This window comes from Zootermopsis nevadensis, unplaced genomic scaffold (assembly GCF_977971745.1).
Source record: "Zootermopsis nevadensis isolate Lab colony 2312 unplaced genomic scaffold, Znev_1.0 Znev_ptg000050l, whole genome shotgun sequence".
Classification (NCBI taxonomy): Eukaryota; Metazoa; Arthropoda; class Insecta; order Blattodea; family Termopsidae; genus Zootermopsis; species Zootermopsis nevadensis.
The window spans coordinates 907,571-931,027 of NW_028259182.1; the positions used below are offsets into that span (position 1 = coordinate 907,571).

Genomic DNA, 23,457 nt, shown 5'->3' on the forward strand with positions numbered 1-23,457 from the left:
ATGTATCTAGATGAAAAAATATCAATTTTTATGAACTTGTTTATTTCCCATGTAGATTCCAGTAGAAATATATGTTGATTCTGTTATCAAATTCAGTTTAAAAAATGTAAGTGTATAGAAAATTAGTGAAAATAAGATGGCTGCAGAATATCCCTCCAAGTTTGAAAACAGTCTTGTTAGAAATTTAAAAGTAATAAAGATATATAAGTATTTTTCTTTATTATTTTTTCTTGGACCTATGGAAATCATATACCAGAATTTCATTATGTTATGCTCTGTCCATAAATATGCAAATCAAAATTTGAAGAAAGTTTCTGATACCTGTCATTACAAGAATTTATACCTTGGCTTTTGTGAGTTGTAGATAATAATTATGTGAGGTATAAGAATTGTTCTGTTGCAGCTTACGCAGCATGAGTCACATCACATCTTATCCAAGCTCTCTAAAGCAGCTAGATCTCTCACATAACCAGATCTGTTGCTGGCCAAGTTTGCCACAAGTTGAAGGCATTGACAGTATGCAGCAGGCTTTGACAGCTTGTTATGCCCCTGCTGACTGTGGGAGCAAGTCTGGTAGCAAACTTCCAGTTTTGCAAGGTACTATTTCATGTAACTGATAGATTATTACATCAAAGTAAGTTAGAATACAAAGGTTTTTATTACGTGATGTAATTGTATGGTGTGTTGAAATGCGTTATATTTTTAATTTTATAAAAGCAAAATCTGCATTTATTCAAAACAATGTAGCTTATTGTGAAGCATCTGCATTTTATAATGAAAGAAAACAGAAAGGCTCAGTAAAATCTGGACACTTAGTATTACAGCACCTTGTAGGAAAGTCTTACATTCCAGAAAATATGGTAATGTTCATTTATCTGTTGTCATCCTGTTGTTGCCCTTGTTCTAATAAATTTATATCTTTAACACTTTTCCAGGATGGGATGTTATTTTATAAAATAAAGAAATATATTAAAGACAAATAATCTTTTGCTTGTTGGTTAAAACTTTATTCCATGTCTTCAGGTCGTCGTTCATTACGCAGTGCTATCCTAAACATAGTGTGTTCACATCGACGCCATCTGCGTCTGGACAACCTCCGCACTCTTGTTTTAGCTGATAATAACCTTTCACGTATCCAGTTGTCAACTGATGATGATGGAGCTAGTTCAGTTTCAGAAGAGGAGGAATCTGAATGGGTGAGAACTGTCTTATTCCAGTTACTGAATATCCACCACATATCTTTTCAACCCAAATGGTATCATATTTCTTATATTTTTTCTGTGTTGGGTTGTGAAATATGGATACTCTTGTGTATATATGAGTTAGAAAAATAAATTTGTAGACAGGTCTACAGAATCGTACTTTATCACCAGAGATATTTAAATTGTATTGGGTTAATGGCAATATGCTTGGAATTGCAGCTAGAGTTATGTACATTGTCTTACAAATTAACAGATTTAAACCTGAATAGCTTGGTGTTTACATTCCTGCAACAGTCAGTTACTTTACAGCAGTACAGATTGTGGTATGTATTTTTAAGTGAATGTAACATTTAAGCTATTTGGCAGATCTCGTTCGCATCCTCGGTATTCACTTTGTTCTGTCTAGTGGTGTTAGTTTGAATGATATTTTGTGAAACACCCTCCTGTTTGTGGATAAACCTTTATTTATTTTTTACCCCCTCATGATTATTGTTGTAGTTTTCTGTTAATATATTTAAGTATTATTGAATGATTTATTTGACAGGATGTTCTGAGCTCCCCAACAGGTCAGAGCAAAACTCGCTTCATGTTTCCTAACCTGAGCATGTTGGACATCAGCAACAACCAACTGCGAGAGATACCAAATAATATTCATGAACTTAACAACCTTTCTGTTCTCAATATCAGTGGAAACTTAGGTAAAGTACTGCTAGAACTTTTTAATTTTCTCTTTATTTGGTAAATAAAAACATTGCTCTATGAATTGAGTAATCTACAGTTTCTTATATGAAACTTTTTTGATCACTGTCAAAAGCATCATTTGGTCTTTCAGACATGAGCCATGTTGCTTGTTTAACTTATATCAGATGACTTATTAAATGTATCAGTCACATTTACCAGGATCACAAGTGATGTAGCTTAGGCATAAAAGTCATACATCATTGTGTGTATGTGCGTGTGTGTGCATCTGCAGTACAGTATAAATGCATTTGTTTTGCTACAGAACTGTGTTCGTACTGTGAAGGGTGGGGTTAATTTGCAGTTGCTACTTGTGGCACATGAAATGAACAGTACAAAAATATAGCTGGACAAAAGGTTATGGGCATAAAATAAGCAGGACCAAAGAGCATACATAATATTTGTGGACATTATATGTGTGATCCAGTATAAACTTCAGTGAAAGTTTGAAGCAAGGTCTATGCCACTTTCCATGTAGCTATTAATATAATGTAGAACTTATGGGTATTTTATAGAATGAAAATCATTATTCGTAGATATCTGTGAGCTTCCATCACAGATGGGGCTTTTGTCTCGCCTATGGAACCTGAACACGAGAGGTTGTAATCTACAGGAGCCTCTGAAATCAATGATTGACTCAAAGAAGTACAAGACAATGGATGTGATTGGTTACCTAAAATCAGTGTTGGAGGATGCACGACCATATGCACGCATGAAACTGATGATTGTTGGTGTACAAGGAATAGGAAAGACTTCACTACTTGAACAGCTACGACAGGAAGGAGTTGGCACCTTCAAGAAGAAACCAGTGGAGGTAAGTAAGGACCTTTTGCCATGCTGAACATACTAAAATATTTTTTTTTAGAAATTACGTGTAATTGACTGGTCAGATAGCATCGGCATACAGTGAATTTACGTGACAGAGGGTTAAGAGTTATACTCTCGCATAGGGTATTTCAGAATTGTTCCCACTTATTTTTATAATATATTTGCTTGCATCAAGAGTTGGGACAGCTCAGTCTATGAAGTCGCTGGCTAAAGACTTGAAAAGCGTGGCTTCATTTTCAGCTTCAGCAGGATTTTTCTCTGGTCCTCCGTTTTCGATTCTCTGCATTTAAGGTTTTTTGGCAGACTAGGATTCATACTCATCTTTAGTTAAAGAAATTGTAAAGCTGTCCATGGAATGTTGCCTAGTTATAATATGAGTAAAGTAAATGGAACTTATGCCCTGGAATTAGACAGTATACTGAAATGCTTAGTAAATAGATGTGAAACATGTTTTTTCAGCATTGGGCTAAACGTATGGGCAATAAGAACATCAATGTGAAAACTTCTCGGGGGACAAACATGTCTACTGTGGGAGTTGACATAGGAGATTGGGTATATGAGAAGAAAATACGTGGCCAGTCTTCTTATGGTCCTGTTGTATTCAGGTATGTGCTGAAACAAGGATTGAATGTGATTAGAATTAGGTACAAACAAACATACAGAAAAACTTTACTCAGCAAGGGATACAGCAATTAAATAAGGATCAGTTGTCTTTTAAGTAGTAAAAGTTGAAATCCTTCCAGTTCTGTTAAGTAGAGAAAAAGTATGTAAGGTTGAATTACACAGATTTAATATTAAATGTTGAAAGAAGTTCATAAAAATGTTCAGGGACAGACACGTTCCTAGGAGACAGCACAGAATATTTCTTTCTTGCTTGGAATTTCCTTGAGTACAGTCATTAAATACAGCACAGGAATAGCATTAAAACTTCTCACTGAGAAAGTTCCAAATATCTTCATAAAGCATTCAAGTATGTAACATAATCAAGTTTCTAGGTGCACTGAGTTAATTCACTGTAAGGGTTTAGTCTGAACAGAGATAAATTATGTGGTGTGTAACTAAGATGCAGGATTTTAACTGTTATGCTGAAGTTTACTACATTGGGGTTCCACTGAGTTTTACTTTTGGAAATACTGTTGAGTTACGATTTCTGGCAGAACTTGGGATTTTGGTGGTCAGCGGGAATATTATGCTACACATCAGTACTTCCTATCAAAGAGAAGTCTCTATCTTGTTGTCTGGAGGATTCCTGATCGACAGCGGGGCATCAGTGAGATCTTACATTGGCTTGTCAATATTCAGGTTTGTGCATTTCATTTTATATTTATTTTTGTGACACTATGGGATCCATAGATATATTATCAGTTTGTTTTAAAGAAACCTTTCCAACCTCTTAGAAACATTAATTTTTTATGTTCATATTTATTCAATAATATTCTAAAATTTATCTGTTTCTGTTATGAACCCATTGGCAGATTCACAGAGCATTTGTGCCCCTGATGCCTTTAGTAACAGTGACAGGGTTACTATTTGTTATCTTTAATGTTCAGACATTTCAGATAAGTCCACAGTGCATTTATATTCTTTGATAAACTGTGTACTTCAGAAGATGGCTTTTCCCAGGATTATTTCACTGTATAGTCTGGTAGATGTTTACTGATGTCTGAGCGGTGCTTGCTGCTTCTATCATCAGGGCAATTGATTATGGAGGCAGCAAGGACCTTGGAAACATTAGTAAACTTCTGCCAGATTACACGGTTCAACAGCCCAGAAGACAGCCATCTTCATACTTATCACTATGAGAACCTGAAATTTCACACACTGTATACTTCAGCTTTGTAGAAATGAACATAATGTTTCAGGCACGAGCTCCAAACTCTCCTGTCCTGATTGTGGGTACACATTTTGATATGATGAGGGAGTATGACCCTGCATCAATTTCTGAGGATCTGCAGCAAATTATCAGAGACAAGTAAGTTTTAGCATGCCATTGCATTCAGAAATGTTATAATTTCTGCTGACTGCTGTGTCATTGGTTGTATGTGCTATATAAGCATCAAGGCATTAAAGTTTTCAGAATGGCTAAGAATGCATTTGGAGAACATTTATACTTTATTGCAACGTATATTTCCACTTTCTTTGAAGGTTTGTAATTTACTGGAAAATCACAGTGTACTTAAATACTCATTGTTCTGAGACATCACATGCTTTGCTGCAGATTCATTAACATTGTGGATGCAGAGAAGTGTGGTCTTCCGCGAGTACTGGATACAATTGAGGTTAGCTGCAAGACACGGCATAACATCAAGCTACTGTGCAATCTCATTTATGACACAGTATTTAGTCTTCGGCCACCAGGTAACAAGCAGGCTCCTTTTTGGAATCTTAGAATAAATGCAGTAAAACCTACTTACAATTGATCCCAAGTGACTTGAACATTTTTATGTTTGAAATTGGTTTCTATTTAACATAACTGTTTTGGGTGCAAACTAGTATCTATAACATTTATGTATTTGCTTGTGGTACAGATCAGAAGTTAGAAACTTTTACTATATATATGTGCTGTGTAGTGCAGAGTGTGTTGCTTTTCTCCCCCCCCCCCCCTTATTTCCTTTGTTTCATTTTTTATTGTTCCCATTAATACATCTGCACATTATTCCGTTGATGGTTTAGCTTCTCAGATAAATTCCTGGAAGTAAATTGCAGGTTATAAATTCATGAACAGAAGACAAATATTCAACTACATTTTTTTCCATTAGATTCTTGTTCTTCTATTTCCTTGCTGGACAGTTTTCGATTATAAATTATTTTAAACTGATTTCTGCCCCTATATTCTTTTACCCAGGGACATTTTTCCAGTGAAAACAAGTTTCCATTGAATCCAGGTTTTACTGTAAAAATATGTGGAACATCTGTTTAAATGTAAAGGGAAAGGTGTTATAGAACTAATGTTTTTGTATGGCATTCACCGTGTTGTTTATTTCAGGCAGCAAAGAATTGTTGCTGGAACAGAGAGTACCAGCTAGTTACCTGGCTCTGGAAGATGTTGTCAGCCACCTGGCTGCAGACCGCCGGCACACAGGAGTAGATCCAGTACTTAATGCTGAGCAATACAAAGCAGTAGTGACAACGGAAATGCAGTATCGATATCAACGCAAGTTCCGTGATGCTGCAGAACTCCATCAAGCCACACTGTTTCTCCATGAGAATGGTATATGTTAATGTGCCTTGTAGTTATAATTGGGAACAGATGAAGAAAGACCAGTTGTCATACGGGTCCTTCGACTTCTTACTGCCAAGTCTGATTCTGCAGCCTATGCAGCATTTGCCAGGCTGTTCGTTAAAACTGGAATAATGTATAAAAGAAAATTCTTTATGTCCAAGATATGAATTTGAAAGTATTGATCAAATAGTTGGTATTGTATGCATGCAATAGAGAATTTCGTCTCTGACCATCAACAAGACGAAGGTATGCAGGAATGACAAAACTTGTGTCTGAATAGGTTTGTGTATTAGTAACACTAGGCTGTTATTTGGAATGTATCTAGTTTTAATTTCAACTGGGCTTATGGCTATCCTGACAGAATTTAATTTTTTTTCTTACTGTCTCCAGGCAAAGGTTGGATTAGTAAATTCAAATAGGCTATAACCACCTCTTTCCAAATCCTTACCTACTTGGCATTCATGATAATTTTCCCATCTCATTTGACCTATGCAGTTTAAAGAGTGTAATTGAATAACCTAAAATGTAATCAGTCCTAATGTTACATTTAAAAGTATCTCTATAGGAATCTTAATTCTAAAAATTATAAAAGGAATTTTTCTTATTTAGTATATGTAAATATCTTAACTCAATTATATTAATCCTGCAGTACCAGTTTAAGTAATATGAGAACAGAGATGTGGTGCTTTAAATTCACAAAAAGTGCATGCTTGGAGTAAAGTGATAGTACATTATATCACAGAAGACTGCCTTCTTCTTGGCTCCCTTGGTTTCTTAGGAAATCAAAGTTTACAGTATTTATTGCACATTTGAAGGTGATTGTCATATATTGTTGTTGTTGTTTTTTTAAGGAGTGTTACTGCACTATGATGATGCAACTCTGAAGGACCTATACTTTTTGGATCCACAGTGGCTGTGTGACATGTTGGCTCATGTAGTTACCATCAGAGAGATCAACCCCTTTGCTCGCACAGGTTAGCACAAGATGGAGTAAAAAACATTTCCTCTGTAAACACATCCTTGCAATAAAAAAATAAAATGTACATTAAGAATTTTGGTTTGATAATGCGAAGGAAGAGATTACATGGGACACTTAAGTATAAATGCAAGGATGATGTTAAAGTGGATATTGCAGAAAACATATATGAAGATTTGGCTGACTTTTCTGATTGTGTTGTTAAACTTTCAGGTTCCATAAAAGCAGGGAATTCTTTTTTATTTAAGAATAAACTTTTTAAGGAAGGTTGTATACCATGGAATGGTTATATAGGTAATCAAATCAAACTCTGTTCAGAATGTTTAATATATGAACTGTATCAGGTGTGATGAAGTTGGATGACCTGAAGCATGTGTTCAAGTCTTCAAGTATAGGACCAGTGGACACACGGGGCTACATTGTGAATCTTCTTAACAAATTTGAGGTTGCTCTGACATGGGACAGCCGCACTCTGCTCATACCATCATTGCTTCCGTCAGAAGAATCTATGCGAGCAGCCCACACACAGTTAGTCAGGGTAAAGGTGCTGCTCACAACTTTGTACAGTTTCTTGTAGCTGCATGCATCCACTCAAATGGTTGGAACTGGTGGCACCACTGCAATTTGTTTTCTAACTTCATATTTGACTTGCTTTTGGCATCAGAATAATGTGTGGCAGTCATTATACTGAGGAACAGTTTAAATCCTGGAAATGCTTGGCAATATTCAGTTCAGAATCTTTCGTCTTTCCATATCCTTTATAAAGTTCAGAGTTATAGTTTTATCTTTGTTTCTTTGTGGGTGGGGTCATGAAACTTTGTCCCTTAGTCTTGTAGTAAAACATTGAGATTTAAATTAATATTAAATTAAATTAATAAATAATATTGTATGTGTGTGGACTTGTTCCATCTGGTTCAAGAAAGAGTCTAGTGACAGGTTCTTGTGGACATGGTAATGAACTTTCAGTTTCTATTAAAGATAGGGAATTTCTTAGACTAGCTGGGTAACTTAGTTTTTCAAGAAGGACTTTGTACCAGGAGGAACACCATTTTTTACATTTGTGACAACAGTTATTAATCCTTGTTACCTTATGTCATACTGCTATCAGTGCTGAACCAAAATTTCCTGACTGTATTAGTCTCATAATCTTTTACCTTGAGGTAATTCCAAATTGCTTATTATTATGCTAGTAAGAATTTGTGAAAGTAGGCAGTGATAACTTCCAGTTCCAGCAGTTGACTAGTAAGAGTGGGCATTTTGATAGTTTTGGTTGTTCAATTTGTCCTCGATAAAAATAATCAAGTGATCACTCTAAAAATGTGTTTGCACCAAACACAGCAGTATAGCTGCATGATCCAGCTTTGTCTCTTCATTTGGCTTCTGTAGCAAGCTCATATTAACTGTAATGTGATTTGCACCTTGTTTCTTTCTCTAATACCAAAACACTTTTCTGTAATTTGTTATTTCTTATGTATGTATTTCTGATTTCTTTATTTAAGTAAATGAAATGAGAAATGCAGGGGTATTTAATAAGACATTGTCTCCAAAGACACTGATAAAGATTGGTAGTAATTTGAGTAGTAAATATCATTTTTTGGTTGTTTCTTATTCTTACAAGATAAAAATAAATATTAATATTCTAAGGAATGAAGTTGTTTGTTCATGTTATGTACTATTGCAGTCAAAAGGTGTAAGGGAGGAACTTCTTTTTTTTTTTTTTAATCACAAACCTCAACTATAAGTATGTCATTTGTTCACTTTTCAATTTGTTATGCAGTTTTGATCCTCAGTGTTGCACAGTTTGAACTTTCAATAATGACAAGTTTACAGAAACTGGCAGCTGCTCCACCTTATATTATTACAAGAACCACAATTAAAATGTTACATGGGTTTCACAGTATTGACATGTTTTTTTATGTTTTCTAAAACTTCCATTTGTGCATTTCTCCAGTATTTCAAGAAATGAAAGCAACCAACTAATTGCATATAAAATAATATCCAGTATTGAATGATTTTGTGGATGTTCAGCAGAACACTGAAGTGGGTTGCAAGTCACATGATAATATAGGGAATTATTGGTATTTTGTTGTTTATATTATAATGCTTGTTTTTTGAAATTATACAGGCATGTTTACAGGTTCTTGTAATTCAAGAATTGTTAGGGCAGGGATTGTAATTCTGCATTTGATTGTTTTCTTGTTATTAACTGGTTCTATGCATCTGTTTGTATGTTTAGATCCCAGTGCGATCTCGGGGCTGGGCAGTCCGCAGCAAGAAGCTTAGTGTCTCAACTGGAGCATCAACATTGGTTGGCAATTCATTATTTTATACTCAGAGCCCTGAACGATTCCAACTGCAGAGACCAAGTGCCAACACTCATTCACCAATGAAGATCAGTGGTAAGAATTGATATTAGCCATATTTTTCCTTGTGTATTATTAACAGACTTTAGTATGAGGTGGAAGGCTTAACACTACCTTATTGACCTGTGATTAGTCATAAGATTTTTGTCATTTAAATGTGATTCAGAAGCCAATTAATGTGTATGTGATTGTATTACCATTTCAAATCAAAGAACACTTTTAGTTATTTGTGCACTTCAGGAGCGATATGAAGTTCAGTGATCAGTGAAGCTTTTCGGGCCTTTATAAGTATTGCCTAACTATAGAAAGATACTGATGTCTTACTCACAATTTGAAAAATGCAGGTAATATCCGATCAGACACAAATCAAGTAGTGTAAACAACTTTAGAAGACAAATAAATATATTTATGGTAAATCAAAGGTTACATGTCTTAAAAAATAATAATTAGCTGTTGTAAATAGAAACTAGAACTGTTAGTGGAATTTAAAGTAACATTTTGTATTGTAAATAGGCCCAAGTATTCCAACAGAAGAAGGTGTAGATGTGACAGCAGCATGCCAGTGTGAGATTACCCATCGTTCAGACCCAGAGTGCTCCATTAGGCGCTTGTTACTCATGTCTTACTTCCCAAGTGGCTTTTGGTCACGGCTTATCACTAGGATTCTCTCAGATGATGCCATTGTTGACATTGTTCGTGCATTCTTTATCATGCCTAAAGAGGTGAGACATAAGTAACTTTTCAATAGTTTTTAATCTAAATTTCAACAATGAAAATCTGATTGTTCTCTTAAGGTTTGTGATTGTAGTCCATTACTCTGATTTGTCAGACATTTTGCTTTATGAAAATTTTGTTTTTTATTTAACATTCATGAGCCCAATGTGTTCTGGTACAGAACATGTACTGTACCATTTGAAGACTTGTCTGTGTGACACCATGCTGAACTGTGCTTATATAAATTTAATTCTATCACGTAATTTGATTGTGAACATCTACAGGGGAAGTTTAATGTAATAATTGTGTTGTAATGGTCAAACACATGTTAGTATTCCATTTGTTTGTTTGTTTGTTTGTTTGTTTGTTTTTTATGTTTAACTATGTTAATCTGTGCACTTTCCGTAGGTGGTGCAAGATACAAAGCTCACACAACTGCTGGATGTTCGTGCAGAATGGATACTGTGGCAAACGGGAATGGAACTGCGGTATGCAGATACAACTTTATTCCGTATGAAGGAAGTATTACCAAATGTGAAAAACTCACCTGTTGACTACAGACAACTTAGGTAAATAATACATCGGAAATTACATCATGTAAAATAATTTCCTCTCAAACATTGGTATCTACCTGCAAGCCCACACAGCACTACAACCCAGAACATCAGTATATTGAACATAGTCAATTATCTGAAGTGTGTTTGATACACAAAACATTTTGGGAGTAGGATCTCCTCATGCTTTCAAGTGATCGGATCTAATTATATTTTTGTTTTTTATATATCAGAAATAAAGACAGTAAAAATTATTTCTTCTATCTTCATCCATAACTGGTCTGTACATTTATTCACTATAAATGGGCAGGGATAATTGACAGTTGACAGTACAGATAGAATATTGTAAACAAATTATTTTTAATTTAAAAAAATGCATTACATTTTTTTCAAATAAGAGTAATATCTGTATTTTATGAAATATGTTTATAATATTTTGTATGATTTGTCCTTTATGAGGAAATTGAGAAAGTAAATTTTGTGTTTCACGTGAAGTGCTGGTTTTAATTTAATGTGTTTTGTGTAATGAATGCATGAAAAGTTATGTTGTTACTTGATTTTGTTATAATTGGTGTTGCTTTTCATACTTTATTTATTAATTTAAGTATTTTTAAAATAAAGTTGTAGTAGATTTAGCTTCTTTCTGGTGTTCACAAAATATGTGTAACACAGCTATTTAACTGTTTCAGTGTTAGATGTTATGTAACAGTAAAGTGGAGTTGATAATTTAGCTTCAGTTCTTGATAGTGTAACTAGAAGTTTGTCAACATTTTTATGAGTCAGTGCTAGTATTAATTTTATGTATAATTATGGTAACCAAATCTAACCTGAAGATGTTACTGAACCCAGCACTGCTTCTAATATTTACAGAGTCAGACTGAAGCAGGAAGGTGTGTGGGGAGATGTTGATCTACTGAACTCCTCTATTCTAGAGATTTTCTTCCCGGTGGATACTGTAGTTATAAAACGTCCAATCACAGATGAACTTGGAGGCTGTGAGCCAATTGGCTATCAAGCTATTGTACTGGACCCCAGCCCTGAATGCACAGCTCAGTTGCTAGCTCTTACCGTGGACCATATTGATATTCTACTGGAGGACTGGTATCCAACACTTGGTGAGTGGTGAGAAATATATAAACCAGATGAGACTATCACATTATTGGTTGCAGAGGTTACCTAGAATTGTTTAATATGAAAAGATAACAGACACTGAACTGGAAAGGATGTGTCATGTCCTGTTTTAAGGTAAATATTATAGCATTTTCCTGGAGAGACTGAGGATGATGATCAGTAGTGGGCAGCCCAAGCACGTTTTGAACTGTGCTTCTCCCAAATACATGCCAGACACATTACCACTTGGCCTGTCTTTTGTGATCCACTTTATAGGGTACTCTTCATGGCCTTTGTAAAAGGTAAAATTGCCACAACGGCGGGGGTCATAGATGTAGAGTTGTATACATTCTCTAAACTTTGTCATTGGTGGTGTTTGTCATAGTGCCATATTTGTGTTTAACCACAATAAATCCAAATGTTTGAACTTTTGAAAATATAATTATTGTAGGTACAAGATTTGTGCATACATCTGAAGGCCGCTTCTTAGTGACCAGGCTTGTACCGTGTCCTCGGTGTATGGCAGCCTATCTTGGAGAAACTGAACTGGTGCATCACCAACATCGAGGATCAGACAGCTGGAATGAAAGCAGCGTTCTTAGTGCAGCTCTTGGACCCAGACATGTTGCTGAGGTAAGAGGATCTCACTATGATCTTATTCTGTACAGATTTTAACAAAATTTTGGCAAAATTGTCATATAATTTAAACTATTGAGCTCATGTAGTTTCTGTCATGTACTTTAACTTTGCCTATCATAATTAGGGCACACGTTTGAAATAGAAATATGAGAATTAAATGGAGTAAAATTTGTATGTTGCAGGCCTTCCATCGAGCAGAAAGTGAGAGTCATTTGAGTTTGCGACAAGTACGTAAATCTCAGGAGAGCTATACATCTGACGGTGATGGTGACAGTGGTGTAGGACCTGATTCTACTGGTTCCAGGTAGGTGGACTGCTGCATAGATATTTTGGGACCAATAAGATCAAATTACTCTAAGTTAGAAACTGTAGTTGTTCTTTTGATATGTCAACAAACTTTCATGCATATTGATTTGTTGGTGTATCAAATGAATATTTACAGTAGATACTACATGGTGTTAAGGGGTAATGTAAAAATATTAGAAACTGTTTTACCTGCTTTGCATCCTGACCCTTGTAAAATACTTGTTGCATACTGCATTAGTAATTCAGCCTTGAGCAATTTGTAGTTGTCCCCCTCAAAAAAAATATATGTATATATATTATTCACGAAACCATTTCTATTGGGATACTTTTCTAATCCATTGCAGTTTTTGTAACTTAAAATTTAGAAGGTTCTACGTACATACTTTAGGTTGGTAGCATTGAAACCATAATTTAACATCAAGTATGTGAAGCAGGGATAAATTGCAGCATCTTGATTTTGTAATATCTGTATCCTCATAGCCGCATGCCATCAGTGGAAGGACATCCAGGTTACCATATAGATGAACCATGCCATCTAGCAGAAGAGCCAGCACCCCCTGTACATTTTAGCTGGGTTGTAGAGGAATGCATTCTGGCAGCATATGATCACAAGTCTGTCACCTGCCCAAGTCATGGTGATATTCCTTTGGCTCAGGTTGCTCCTGATACAGTAAGTTCAGAAGAACATTTGACGCTGAATTTAACCATATAACTAGCTGGGTTTTGTATCTTGAATAAAATAAACAGAGAACATATACAGAATTCTGGCTGAGAAATATTAAAAATTATCATTTGGTAGACTTACTAGGAGGTAGGATAATATTAAAATAGATTATAAGGAAATGATCATAAACATATCTATAAATTCTGTATGAGAATATTTTTTGCAAAGTAACAAGTAACAAACATGATGCTGATGAAAAATGTTGACGTTATGTCCAACAAATTTAATCTAATGTGAACCTGTGCTAGTGGAAATATGCAGAGAAATGGATTATCAAATGTATAATTATGAAATTATAATTCATTCTAACCTCAAAGATTAGAGTGAAGCATTTGAAGTAAAGCTGGCATCAAAAGTTCTTCCCACAGCTTACATACTAATATTTTTTATATTAGTTTAAACAGAATCAAACTTGGTACTCTGCAAATACAAAATTTGTGTGATAACTACTAGATCAGAGGGTTTCAGACATGATCCTGAGATTTGATGCCTCTGGCATGTAACAGACTGACTTCTAAAACATGGGCAAGAAGGAAAGAAGCTGTGATTCTGATATGACTTTGTCTGCATTTGTAAACACTAACAGAATTGGAATGTGAGCAAAGGTAATTGAATAGATAAATAGTCTTGTGAACTGGCTAAAGACAGGATTCGTTGTTGGCTCTTGTGAACAAGATAATGACCCATAAGAAGTAAACAAATTTCTTCACACTCTGAGCAACTATGAACTTCATAAGAAATACCCAAAAAATGGAATTGCTTAGTTGTCTCATATGTCTTTTTTAAGATCTTTTTCGATCTTGGTGAGAGGCACCTTATTCGCCCAGACAATATCAAGAAAGGACATCTGCTTGGCCGTGGTGCATTTGGCTTTGTGTTCAAAGGAACTTGCAAACTTCGTGGCTCTAATACGTATATAGATGTTGCTATGAAGATGTTGCAGCCTGTTCAACCGGGTGCTAATGCTCGTCAGTCTGCTATTATAGCTTACAAGGTAAGAACAGTTCATAATATGACTCAGTCACTGGCAACTAACCAGTATAAGCACCAGATATCAGGACATTTTGTGGTGTCTGCCAGGTAATTAATAATCAAGACTTATTATTAGTTATGATAATACGTGTCACGTTAAGGACATGTAGTTGTAGTACACTTTGAAGAAACAGGAACCTTATTTCTGGCTCTTAATATAATTTTTTAATAGTTGAATATTTTTGTGAACCCATAATTGATTTGAGTATTACCATGAGTTATACAATATTTTATAATAAAACTCTTCCAGTTTGTTATTCTTATTGCTTATAGTTGAAATGTCAAATAATTTTTTAAGCTGTGAATATGGGTTTTTGCAGGCAGCTCAAGGTAAGTGGGATCGGGACCCACTGCAGTATGCCTGTAAGGCTTACTGTACTGCTCGGCAGGAGTTAAACATTCTCCTGAATTTACGCCACCCCAATATTGTACCTCTTGTGGGAGTCTGTACAAGACCCTTAGCCTTGGTATTGGATCTGGCTCCACAAGGGGCACTGGACACCACTCTGCGTCATTACCGGCGTTCTGGGGCTCGCATTGGTCCGTATTGTCTCCAGGCTATTATATTGCAGGTATTTCATGTCAAAATTGTGTATGTATATAATCCACTTTTAGGCTCCCTTCCTTATTTTGCAAGGAAGGGTAAGCTTGTGATATTATCATGGCCATATGTGTTTCCGTGTGTATCCCACCCTAACAACATTTGAATCAATTCATGGATTTTTCATGAGACTTAGTATGATCATCATGCCATTGGAGATTATCCTGTCTTTGTATATATACTCTGTTGTTAGGTTGTTCAGCTTTTTCATCAAACCCAATTTCTTATTTATTTATATTATTTAATACAATATTTCAGGTTACATGTTTCAGAATATTTACATACTGTCATCAGGCCTGACATGGACACTATGAATGTCTTGGATGGTGACATCACTGTTGCTAATTAATATATGTTACGTAATAAAAAGGGAGTTGCTGAATTGATAATATTAGCCATGGTGTGTTTAAAGTTTGTTCACAAGAAACTTGTTTGAGATGTGTGTGGGTGATACAGAGAACAGGATACATTAAATGCTTGTCTCTTATGATTCCAATCAAATTTTTATTGATAGTGAAATACTTATAAATAATGTGATTTCAGTTTGGTGTTCAGTTATAATGTAGAAGTGAAAGTAGTTTGTGTATTATGCTGTCACAGGTTGCAAAAGCCATCGAGTATCTGCACCAGCAACGTATCATTTATCGTGACCTCAAGTCTGAAAATGTTCTAGTGTGGCACATGCCTCCTCCATTCCATGATACTTCTGACAGCAATCCTGTGCATATCAAGTTAGCTGACTATGGTATGTACTGTTGCCATTTAATTATTCTCTGTATAAGAGACAATTCAGAAGTTTCCATCTTCCTCATAACCTTATTTTTTTCTGTTACAGGAATAAGTCGTTTAACCTTACCCTCAGGAACAAAAGGATTTGGTGGTACTGAAGGTTTCATGGCTCCTGAAATAATGCGATACAATGGTGAAGAGGAATACACAGAAAAGGTAAAAATAAATTTCTGCAAAATATATTATATTTTGGTACATTCTTATGTTTTACAGTAGGTAGCAGAATCATATGTCAATAATTAAATGTTATAATATGGTGTTAGCACTTCTACTGTATATTAAGGAAGGCCTTGAGTTGAAATCAGCCTAGAAGCCAAATATCCATAGCTACTGCATCCAGACTGGCTATGGAACCCACACAGCCTCCTATCCACTATCCATTGGGTATTGGGTTATCTTTACTTGTCCATTCACCTCCATTTAGTACCAAGATCTAGAAAGAGTGTAGGTTTACCTCACATGCCCATACATCTTTATAGCATGATGCTTAATAAGTACCTGGGACAACTTTATGTTTACCTTAGGTTTTTGTGATATTCCTCAGTCCTGCAAATGCTGAGATATGGTATTGTTACTTTTGTTCAGTCTTTCCTGTGTCATCATTTTTAATCATCTATATATATCCTAAAGTGAACAGAAGTATGAAAGTAAAAATCTGCAATTAACAGATTTTAAGAGCATTGCTTACCAGAATATCATGGTAATTTTGTTGCGGTAGTATTGCTATCTGCTGTGGCCTTTCTGTTGGCAGGTTGATTGCTTCTCTTTTGGCATGTTTATCTATGAACTACTAACACTACACCAACCATTTGAAGGTCACGAGTCAGTGAAAGAATGCATCCTGGAGGGTGGACGTCCACCTCTTACATACAGAGTAAGTGAGTTTACCAAGTCTTTAAACACATTGAACCCCAGACATTTTAAGATGAAAATACTAGCAGTGTAACAAAAAATGTAATGATGTGTATCTGCAAAAAAGGGGGTCATGCCATAGCATGGCAGTTGTCATCTTCTCACCACAGAGGCCTGGGTTCTCTCTCAGGCCAGTCACTACAGAATTTGTGATGGACAAAGTGGCACTGGGAAGGGTTTGTCTCTTAGTCCTTTAGGTTTTCCTAATACTATTGCTCCATATTCACTCTTGAATCATCTGGGTGATGGACAATGGGTTGCCCATTAGTGGCAGTTTCACAGAGACATAAGTCTTGCCCCATTATAAAAAGAACTACCAAAATTTGTTACCTTAGAATTCTCTTAACAACTGCAACTTCCCCCCACCCCCCTTCTGGTATCAGTGAAAATAATATTTTGTCATCTATACTTGCTAATTAACATTTAGTTATTTCCAGAGAGATCTCACTGTTTCTGTCTTCATGTACTTTGGATGAGATCTCTCGTGAAGGTATGAGTACAGTGTGCTATCTGTGAAATTTTTGTTGAATTGTATGATCCAACTTGTAAGTGTTACATTCAAAACCTCTATAAATGGGTACTGAATTTTATGCTTGTTCTGTTGCTTGGTTTTTTGACAATGTAAAACAGCATGTGAAATGCAAAAGAATGATATGCTTACAGTTTTGGCAATCACATAAGATACACCCAACTTATTTTTGTTGAATATATGAACTGTTGAAAACAAAATAAAACCTTTAAATTTTACCTGGTATGCTATTTTGAGATGTACCCTGTCTTATTTGTTTTTGTTTTTTTAAAAATAGTCTATATAAACATCATTTCTGTGACTTTTAATATGGTGGTATATCCACATTTCTGTTCCATATGTCAAAATAAGGAAGTACAGTGAAACCTCGATGCATCGTTTTCGGCGGGGGTGGGAAATAAAAACGATGAATGCGGGAAAACGATAGATGCGGGAAAGCATTAAAAAATTTAAAAAAACAAACAATGTTTCTCTTTCAAAGTTACTTCTTTTTACCAAAAAAGTCTTTAATGGACAACTGGTTTGTCGAAACTTTACGTTTTAGGCCAAACAGAGCCCTTTCCACATTCTAAATGCTTTCTTCGTCACGTTCACTAATATTATGCGCATAAAAGACTTCACTTTTGCCAATGCAGCGTGTGCTTCGGCAAAACTCGGCAAAGTTCGGGCTCGCATTCGTTGTTTCTCCCTCTTCCTCACCGCTCCCTCAACCTTCGCGGACTATAACAGGAAAAATGGAAGTACTATTACTGCCGAACTCAACGAAACGTAGCTGTAGAAGACACGATATGAACCAGAAGAATGAAAAAGTTTCGCTCGCCTTTCCTTTGTACTTATAATAAAAGCATTTGTGAAGAAATTCACACTGCACATACCATCTGGCATCGCTGGAACGAAATATGAGTGCACCCAAATTAAAATCGTAAAATTTCTGACAATGGGCACTGCCATTCACTCCAACTATCACCCCTGCACCGCTGACCCCTCATTCCAAAAGAATCTGTGCTGGTTGGGCGACATAACAGGTTACCGCTACTGTTTATTCCAAAAACATTGTGCGTCTTTCGGTATTAATTTATCTCTAAACCCAGCATTTTAAATTCTCAGAAACGATCATTGCGGGAAAATTGTGGGCCGGGACTAAGATTTTTGAAAGATCGATGCGATAAAACGATAGTTCGAGGAACGATAGAAGCAGGAAAATGTAACATTATTTTATATGGGATGTATCCGGGACCGAACAAAACGGACGATGCATCCGGGAAAACGATAGTTCCGGGAACGATGGATAGAGGTTTCACTGTAATATGTTATATTTAATATAATTTCATAATCTTTTCTCATATTTCTTAGTTTAAAGCAGTGATTCAGTATGTTTATTTGTTTGTGTCAATTTGATATTTTATGTAGAAAATATTTCACATAGAAATTGTTATCAATGCTTGATGTAAACGTGTGTTTACCCAGGAGACACTATACCCCAGCTATATGCTAGACTTGATGGTGCTGTGCTGGTCTCAGTCACCACGAGATCGTCCGTCAGCCAGTCAGATAGTCTCCATAGCTTCAGCACCAGAGTTCACACACCTCAGTGACACAGTATCACTGAACCATCCAGAACCTGTTGTTGCTTCTGCTGTAGTTTCCTTGCCAGAGATAGGTGGTAAGTATTATTCTACATGGTTTAAAAAAGTACTATCGCCCGCTGATATGAGTGAGTTGATCTAGCAAGCTGGTGAGTAGAAGTTTACAGTAGCCAGTCTGGTGGTGCTATGTTGATATGAAATTTTATCAAAATCTATCCATTTGTTCTGAAGATATTAGGGGAACAGGCACATACCTAATGATACCATAAGCCTACCTTTTCTTATGCAAGGAACAAGGAAAGAAGGATAAAGAGGGATATCTGTTCAGTCTGCACTAAAGTCAAACTTCTTTTGCGTATTACCAGCTAATAGGCTGACTTGTTCATCAGTTTTTTTTATACATCTAGAGTTTATGTAATGTTTTCAGATGACAGCTTGAGTGGAGCAGAATTATGGTTGGCTTGTTCCTCTTCAAGGACTGATCTGCTATTAGCTACTCACCGTGGCTGGCTCCAGTACTGTTCTTTGTCAGTACCAGACAGTCCGACTGCGGCTTGCCTCGTAGGGCACGATGTTTGGCTTGGCGATCGTATGGGACAGATCCATGCCTACATGTGAGTACTGTCTTTTCATTACTCATGTGTGCATTGAATTTAAAATATTTTTGTTGTTGTGTGTTTGCTTATTTCCTTCCCTCTCCATTATTACATTGTGTGTTTCATTAAGCATTTAATAATCTGGTTGTTTTACACAGAAGGAACCATGATGTTTATTTCTTTAATACAACAATAACAATAGATTCTGTAGTGGTTGGGTGTATAAGTATATACTGAAGTGGGTTGGTACGTATGTAGTAGTTTTGGTAAGCTGTTGTATGGTTATAAGCTCAATGTAATATTTGATCTTCAGTTGTAACCACCGGCAGTCATGGTATTGATAGGAGATGGGAGTTAGTACGTTGCCTCAGCTTAACAAAAAAGCTTTTATCACTGCTAATGTAACTGCTTTGAATGTGTTACCTAAATAAGCTAGGCCACTGATACAAATATGGCTTTAGTTATGAAACATTTTCAGATTGTATTAATTAGTATACATGGCCTTTGCTCAACCATGAAGGTGCTCAATAATGCTGTATGCCAGCCATGTTTGTTTGTTTGCTTCATTGATTTATGGAGGTATTATGTTCCTCTGAAACATTGGTTTGTACCTGCAAGTGCAGACAATGTTACAACCCAGAAGACACCTCAGTGACACTATATAAGTTGCAGCTCCTAACATACAGGATAAAATTGTTTTATCCCAGTTACAAGTTCATTTGTGGTTCTCAGAAAGTTAATTTTAAAAACATTTATTCCTTTCCTATGCCTGGAGTATGTAATTTGTTACAGGGGCAGAGACTGCAGGCCACTCTTCAGCTATGCGTTGGATCCCGAGGCCCCAGAACCGTGTGCTGTGAGCAGTCTCGTGAACCTTCCCAAGCTCCAGAGAGTAGCTGTGGGGCTTACCAATGGTCGGCTGTTTCTTGTGCGAAGTGACATCTCACCAACATCCTCCACAATGGGCGAAGGTAGTTTTGTGATGACAGAATTAGGTAGCAGCACGGTTCTGCATTCCCTCACAGCTGTATTCAAGGACCAAGGCAGGTCAGTGGTAAATTTGTTGATTTTTGGAAGCACCAGGGAAATAGACCTGGTTATTAAACTATTTTAGTGTGGCATTTTGAGTGAGATATTACTGGAAGTGAATATTAATGGAATAATTTTTTATATAAACTGATAATAGAATGTAAATTAAAGTAAAAAGTAAAGTAAAGTTTGTCCCACTATATGCCTCGGCAGAGCTGGTCTGGACGCAGAGGCTAGAGGAAAAATCCTCTCCCCCCGCCGGGGATTGAACCCCAGTCGTCCAGCTCGTAGCTAGTCACTATACTGACTGAGCTATCCCGGCTCAAAAAAAGTAAAAAGTAAAGTTACTTTTTACTTTTTTTTACTTTACTTACTTTACTTTACTTTTACTTTGTAAATTAAAGTACTTTTAGTTAAATTGTTGCCAAAAGGATTTTAATTTAAATTGTTTGGCATTAGAGAAGACAATATATTGATGGTGTTCTTGCAGGTTGTAACACCATGTGGACTCATAGGTACAATGATACCATGATACATTGTTCTCTGAAATTAGTCCACACAGGGTTATAACCCAGAAGAACATTCACATCTTCATGCCCTGAGGACCACAAATCTCGCACGAGAGACGTTTCCCTGTAGATCAGGCATGAACTTGTTAGCCTTTCACATTTTTCTCAATGTAGTGCAAATTTTCTTCTTCCAAATACACTCAAAAAGTTGACTGCATATTATATTCCTTCACATTAATTTCTCAAGCGTGATTAGTTTAGTATATTACTATAAATAAATGTTCATTAGGTTTTCAACAAAATTTGTAAAATTGCTTTGCAGAAAATTTCATTGGAAGTTTCCCAAAAATATTCAGTACACTGTCATTTCTTACTCCTGGTATGTTTAGAAAGTTTTCAAGGTGTTTTGTACAGATGGTGTTTAAAACCTCTTTTAATGGGGTGTGCATTATATTCAGCAGCAAGAAATGCACATTAAATTCAGAATGTGAAGTACCCTTACTTAAAAATACATTTGTTGTGTAACGCATGGACCTCCAGTTGAAAGTTGTACTTGATTTTCACAGAATATGTGAACTGTGGTGTGGAGAATCAAATGGAAGCATTTCCATCTTCACAATTCGTGAGAACATTGTGACATCTCATGAGATTGTAAACCATTATGAGCCCATGATTGAGAACATCAATGTTCTGAATCTTGTGTCAACCCACTGTCCAATGTATCATAAGGGAGATGATGTAACAGTGTGCTCCTATGTCTATCCAGGTAAGGCAAAGTGTACCATTTCTCCATTAACACTATTCATGGGTTAGAGCAGGGTAGTTTAAATTTGTTGCTTTCTTGGGCCAAGAATATCTTTCTTGTTAGACCCAAGGGTCAAGAATGGTGGTGGAAAGTTTCTTGGTAATCAGTTATTTTAAATGTTATTGTGTGATAGATATACCTTCGCATTTTGATCTTTTTATTCTCTGTACAAGGAAGTGGGTGCTTGCAGAATGCATGAATGAAGGATTTGTTTAGCTGCCTACCTCTCTTTATTATATATGCGGTTTTTTTTAAGGCTGTGTGGTTTATCAGTGGGACCCAACAACACACAACATTCTCAACAAACTGGACTGCTCAAAACTGGTGCCTTGTTCTGAAAGCCTCAAATCTATCAGCATTGAAGAGCATCTCAGTCCAGGAAAATGCCAGGTATATAATGTGTTCGCATTTATGCTTATATGCACATGCATCCATGTAAAATATGTTGAATGGATATCCTGAATGAAATGTTTTCATCATTACTTCCTGATAAGTAACTACACTAAAATATCCCACAACTGATCTTTCCCATTACTCATATAACCATATTCATACCCGTAATCAGCACCATATTATCTGTGAAACAAGACTTCTTATCACTTGGACTTAGGTGACAAGCATGGCAATCCTCAATACTGAGCTGTATATTGGCACGACATGGGGATGCATCGTAGTGGCCGAACGATTGACTATGCGTCCCATCACCGTGTTCCGTCCATTTGAGGAGGAGGTACGAGCAATTGTTCCATTGCTTCCTCCTGCTGCTGAAGACAGTTATGCTACCAGTGATGATATAACTGTCATGCCTGCAGATTCCCAGAAGCAGAGCTGTCCTCTAATAGCGACAGTAGGTCGAGGATACCGCAGTTTGATTGCACGATACACAGATATGGTGATGACTCCAACAGGTATTCAAAGTCCCATACACATGTACTGTGGCAGTAATGTTGACAGAATTGGAGGAGGTGCAAGTGAGGTAAGAAGCCACAATATGTATGCTCTGTTGTGGAGAGCCGAGAGGTGGGCTGCTACATAACTGAGGTTGTTGACTATCTTAAACGATCTCACAGTGAAGTGGTTCCATTGCGGAATATTTTTGTTGTAAATTTCCCTTCTGTGATATAAAGAGAGTGGGTTAGGTTAGCAAAATTGAAAGACGTTGTTCAACTGCAGCCACTTGCTTTAAATATGGCAGCTACATGAGTTAACAGTTAACTTACCCCATAACAACTGAACATTTCCTTATCTTCTGAGACAGATTATGAAATTATTATTTATACACTGTGAATTTTAACTATGCTGTGATCATTTGGGTATGTATGATCGATTGTGATTGATGATGATTTTCAAAATTACATTTTCTTAAGTCCATTGTTAAGCTAAGGAAGTATATTGTCAGTATCATCCACTGACATTTCCACTAGTATGGGTTACCACATGACAAAGCCATATTTCTTGATGCATATCTTCTGCCAGTTTGGTCCCTTCAGTGATCATTTGTGTTTAGTGTCTCAGTTTTAACACACTGTAGCAAATATTACTGTCGTCTATGTGTAATAAATGTCCATGCCACTGTATCTTTCATTTTGACAAATTTCCTTATACTTTTTTATTTTCTGATATTGCTGAATTTCCTACTTTCCAATTGTATCTCTGCTTGTTTGTTTACTTGATACATTTTTTAGCCTCTTT

The 23,457-nt window shown here is 36.2% G+C and overlaps 1 protein-coding gene across 5 annotated transcripts in view; it reads left to right on the top strand.

Moving 5' to 3' along the window:
* The window catches only part of Lrrk (Leucine-rich repeat kinase), a 37,402-nt gene extending 14,060 nt beyond the window's left edge, over positions 1–23,342 (top strand). For 4 of the 5 annotated variants that reach the window (XM_022065243.2, XM_022065245.2, XM_087360990.1 and 1 more), the window contains 29 exons: positions 404–597; positions 1,024–1,196; positions 1,747–1,900; positions 2,477–2,754; positions 3,228–3,373; positions 3,926–4,070; positions 4,631–4,740; positions 4,987–5,126; positions 5,755–5,979; positions 6,843–6,965; positions 7,312–7,511; positions 9,204–9,366; positions 9,844–10,052; positions 10,453–10,613; positions 11,469–11,713; positions 12,160–12,341; positions 12,530–12,651; positions 13,134–13,323; positions 14,165–14,371; positions 14,730–14,981; positions 15,611–15,755; positions 15,846–15,955; positions 16,551–16,673; positions 18,708–18,903; positions 19,254–19,440; positions 20,215–20,469; positions 21,527–21,726; positions 22,022–22,155; positions 22,376–23,342. In XM_022065243.2, the coding sequence (XP_021920935.2) occupies positions 404–597; positions 1,024–1,196; positions 1,747–1,900; positions 2,477–2,754; positions 3,228–3,373; positions 3,926–4,070; positions 4,631–4,740; positions 4,987–5,126; positions 5,755–5,979; positions 6,843–6,965; positions 7,312–7,511; positions 9,204–9,366; positions 9,844–10,052; positions 10,453–10,613; positions 11,469–11,713; positions 12,160–12,341; positions 12,530–12,651; positions 13,134–13,323; positions 14,165–14,371; positions 14,730–14,981; positions 15,611–15,755; positions 15,846–15,955; positions 16,551–16,673; positions 18,708–18,903; positions 19,254–19,440; positions 20,215–20,469; positions 21,527–21,726; positions 22,022–22,155; positions 22,376–22,801 (5,395 nt within the window). In that variant the 3' untranslated portion in view covers positions 22,802–23,342. The remainder of the gene's footprint in view (positions 1–403; positions 598–1,023; positions 1,197–1,746; positions 1,901–2,476; positions 2,755–3,227; positions 3,374–3,925; positions 4,071–4,630; positions 4,741–4,986; positions 5,127–5,754; positions 5,980–6,842; positions 6,966–7,311; positions 7,512–9,203; positions 9,367–9,843; positions 10,053–10,452; positions 10,614–11,468; positions 11,714–12,159; positions 12,342–12,529; positions 12,652–13,133; positions 13,324–14,164; positions 14,372–14,729; positions 14,982–15,610; positions 15,756–15,845; positions 15,956–16,550; positions 16,674–18,707; positions 18,904–19,253; positions 19,441–20,214; positions 20,470–21,526; positions 21,727–22,021; positions 22,156–22,375) is intronic. The other variant, XM_087360991.1, reaches the window with a different exon arrangement.
* Positions 23,343–23,457: the final 115 nt, after the last annotated feature.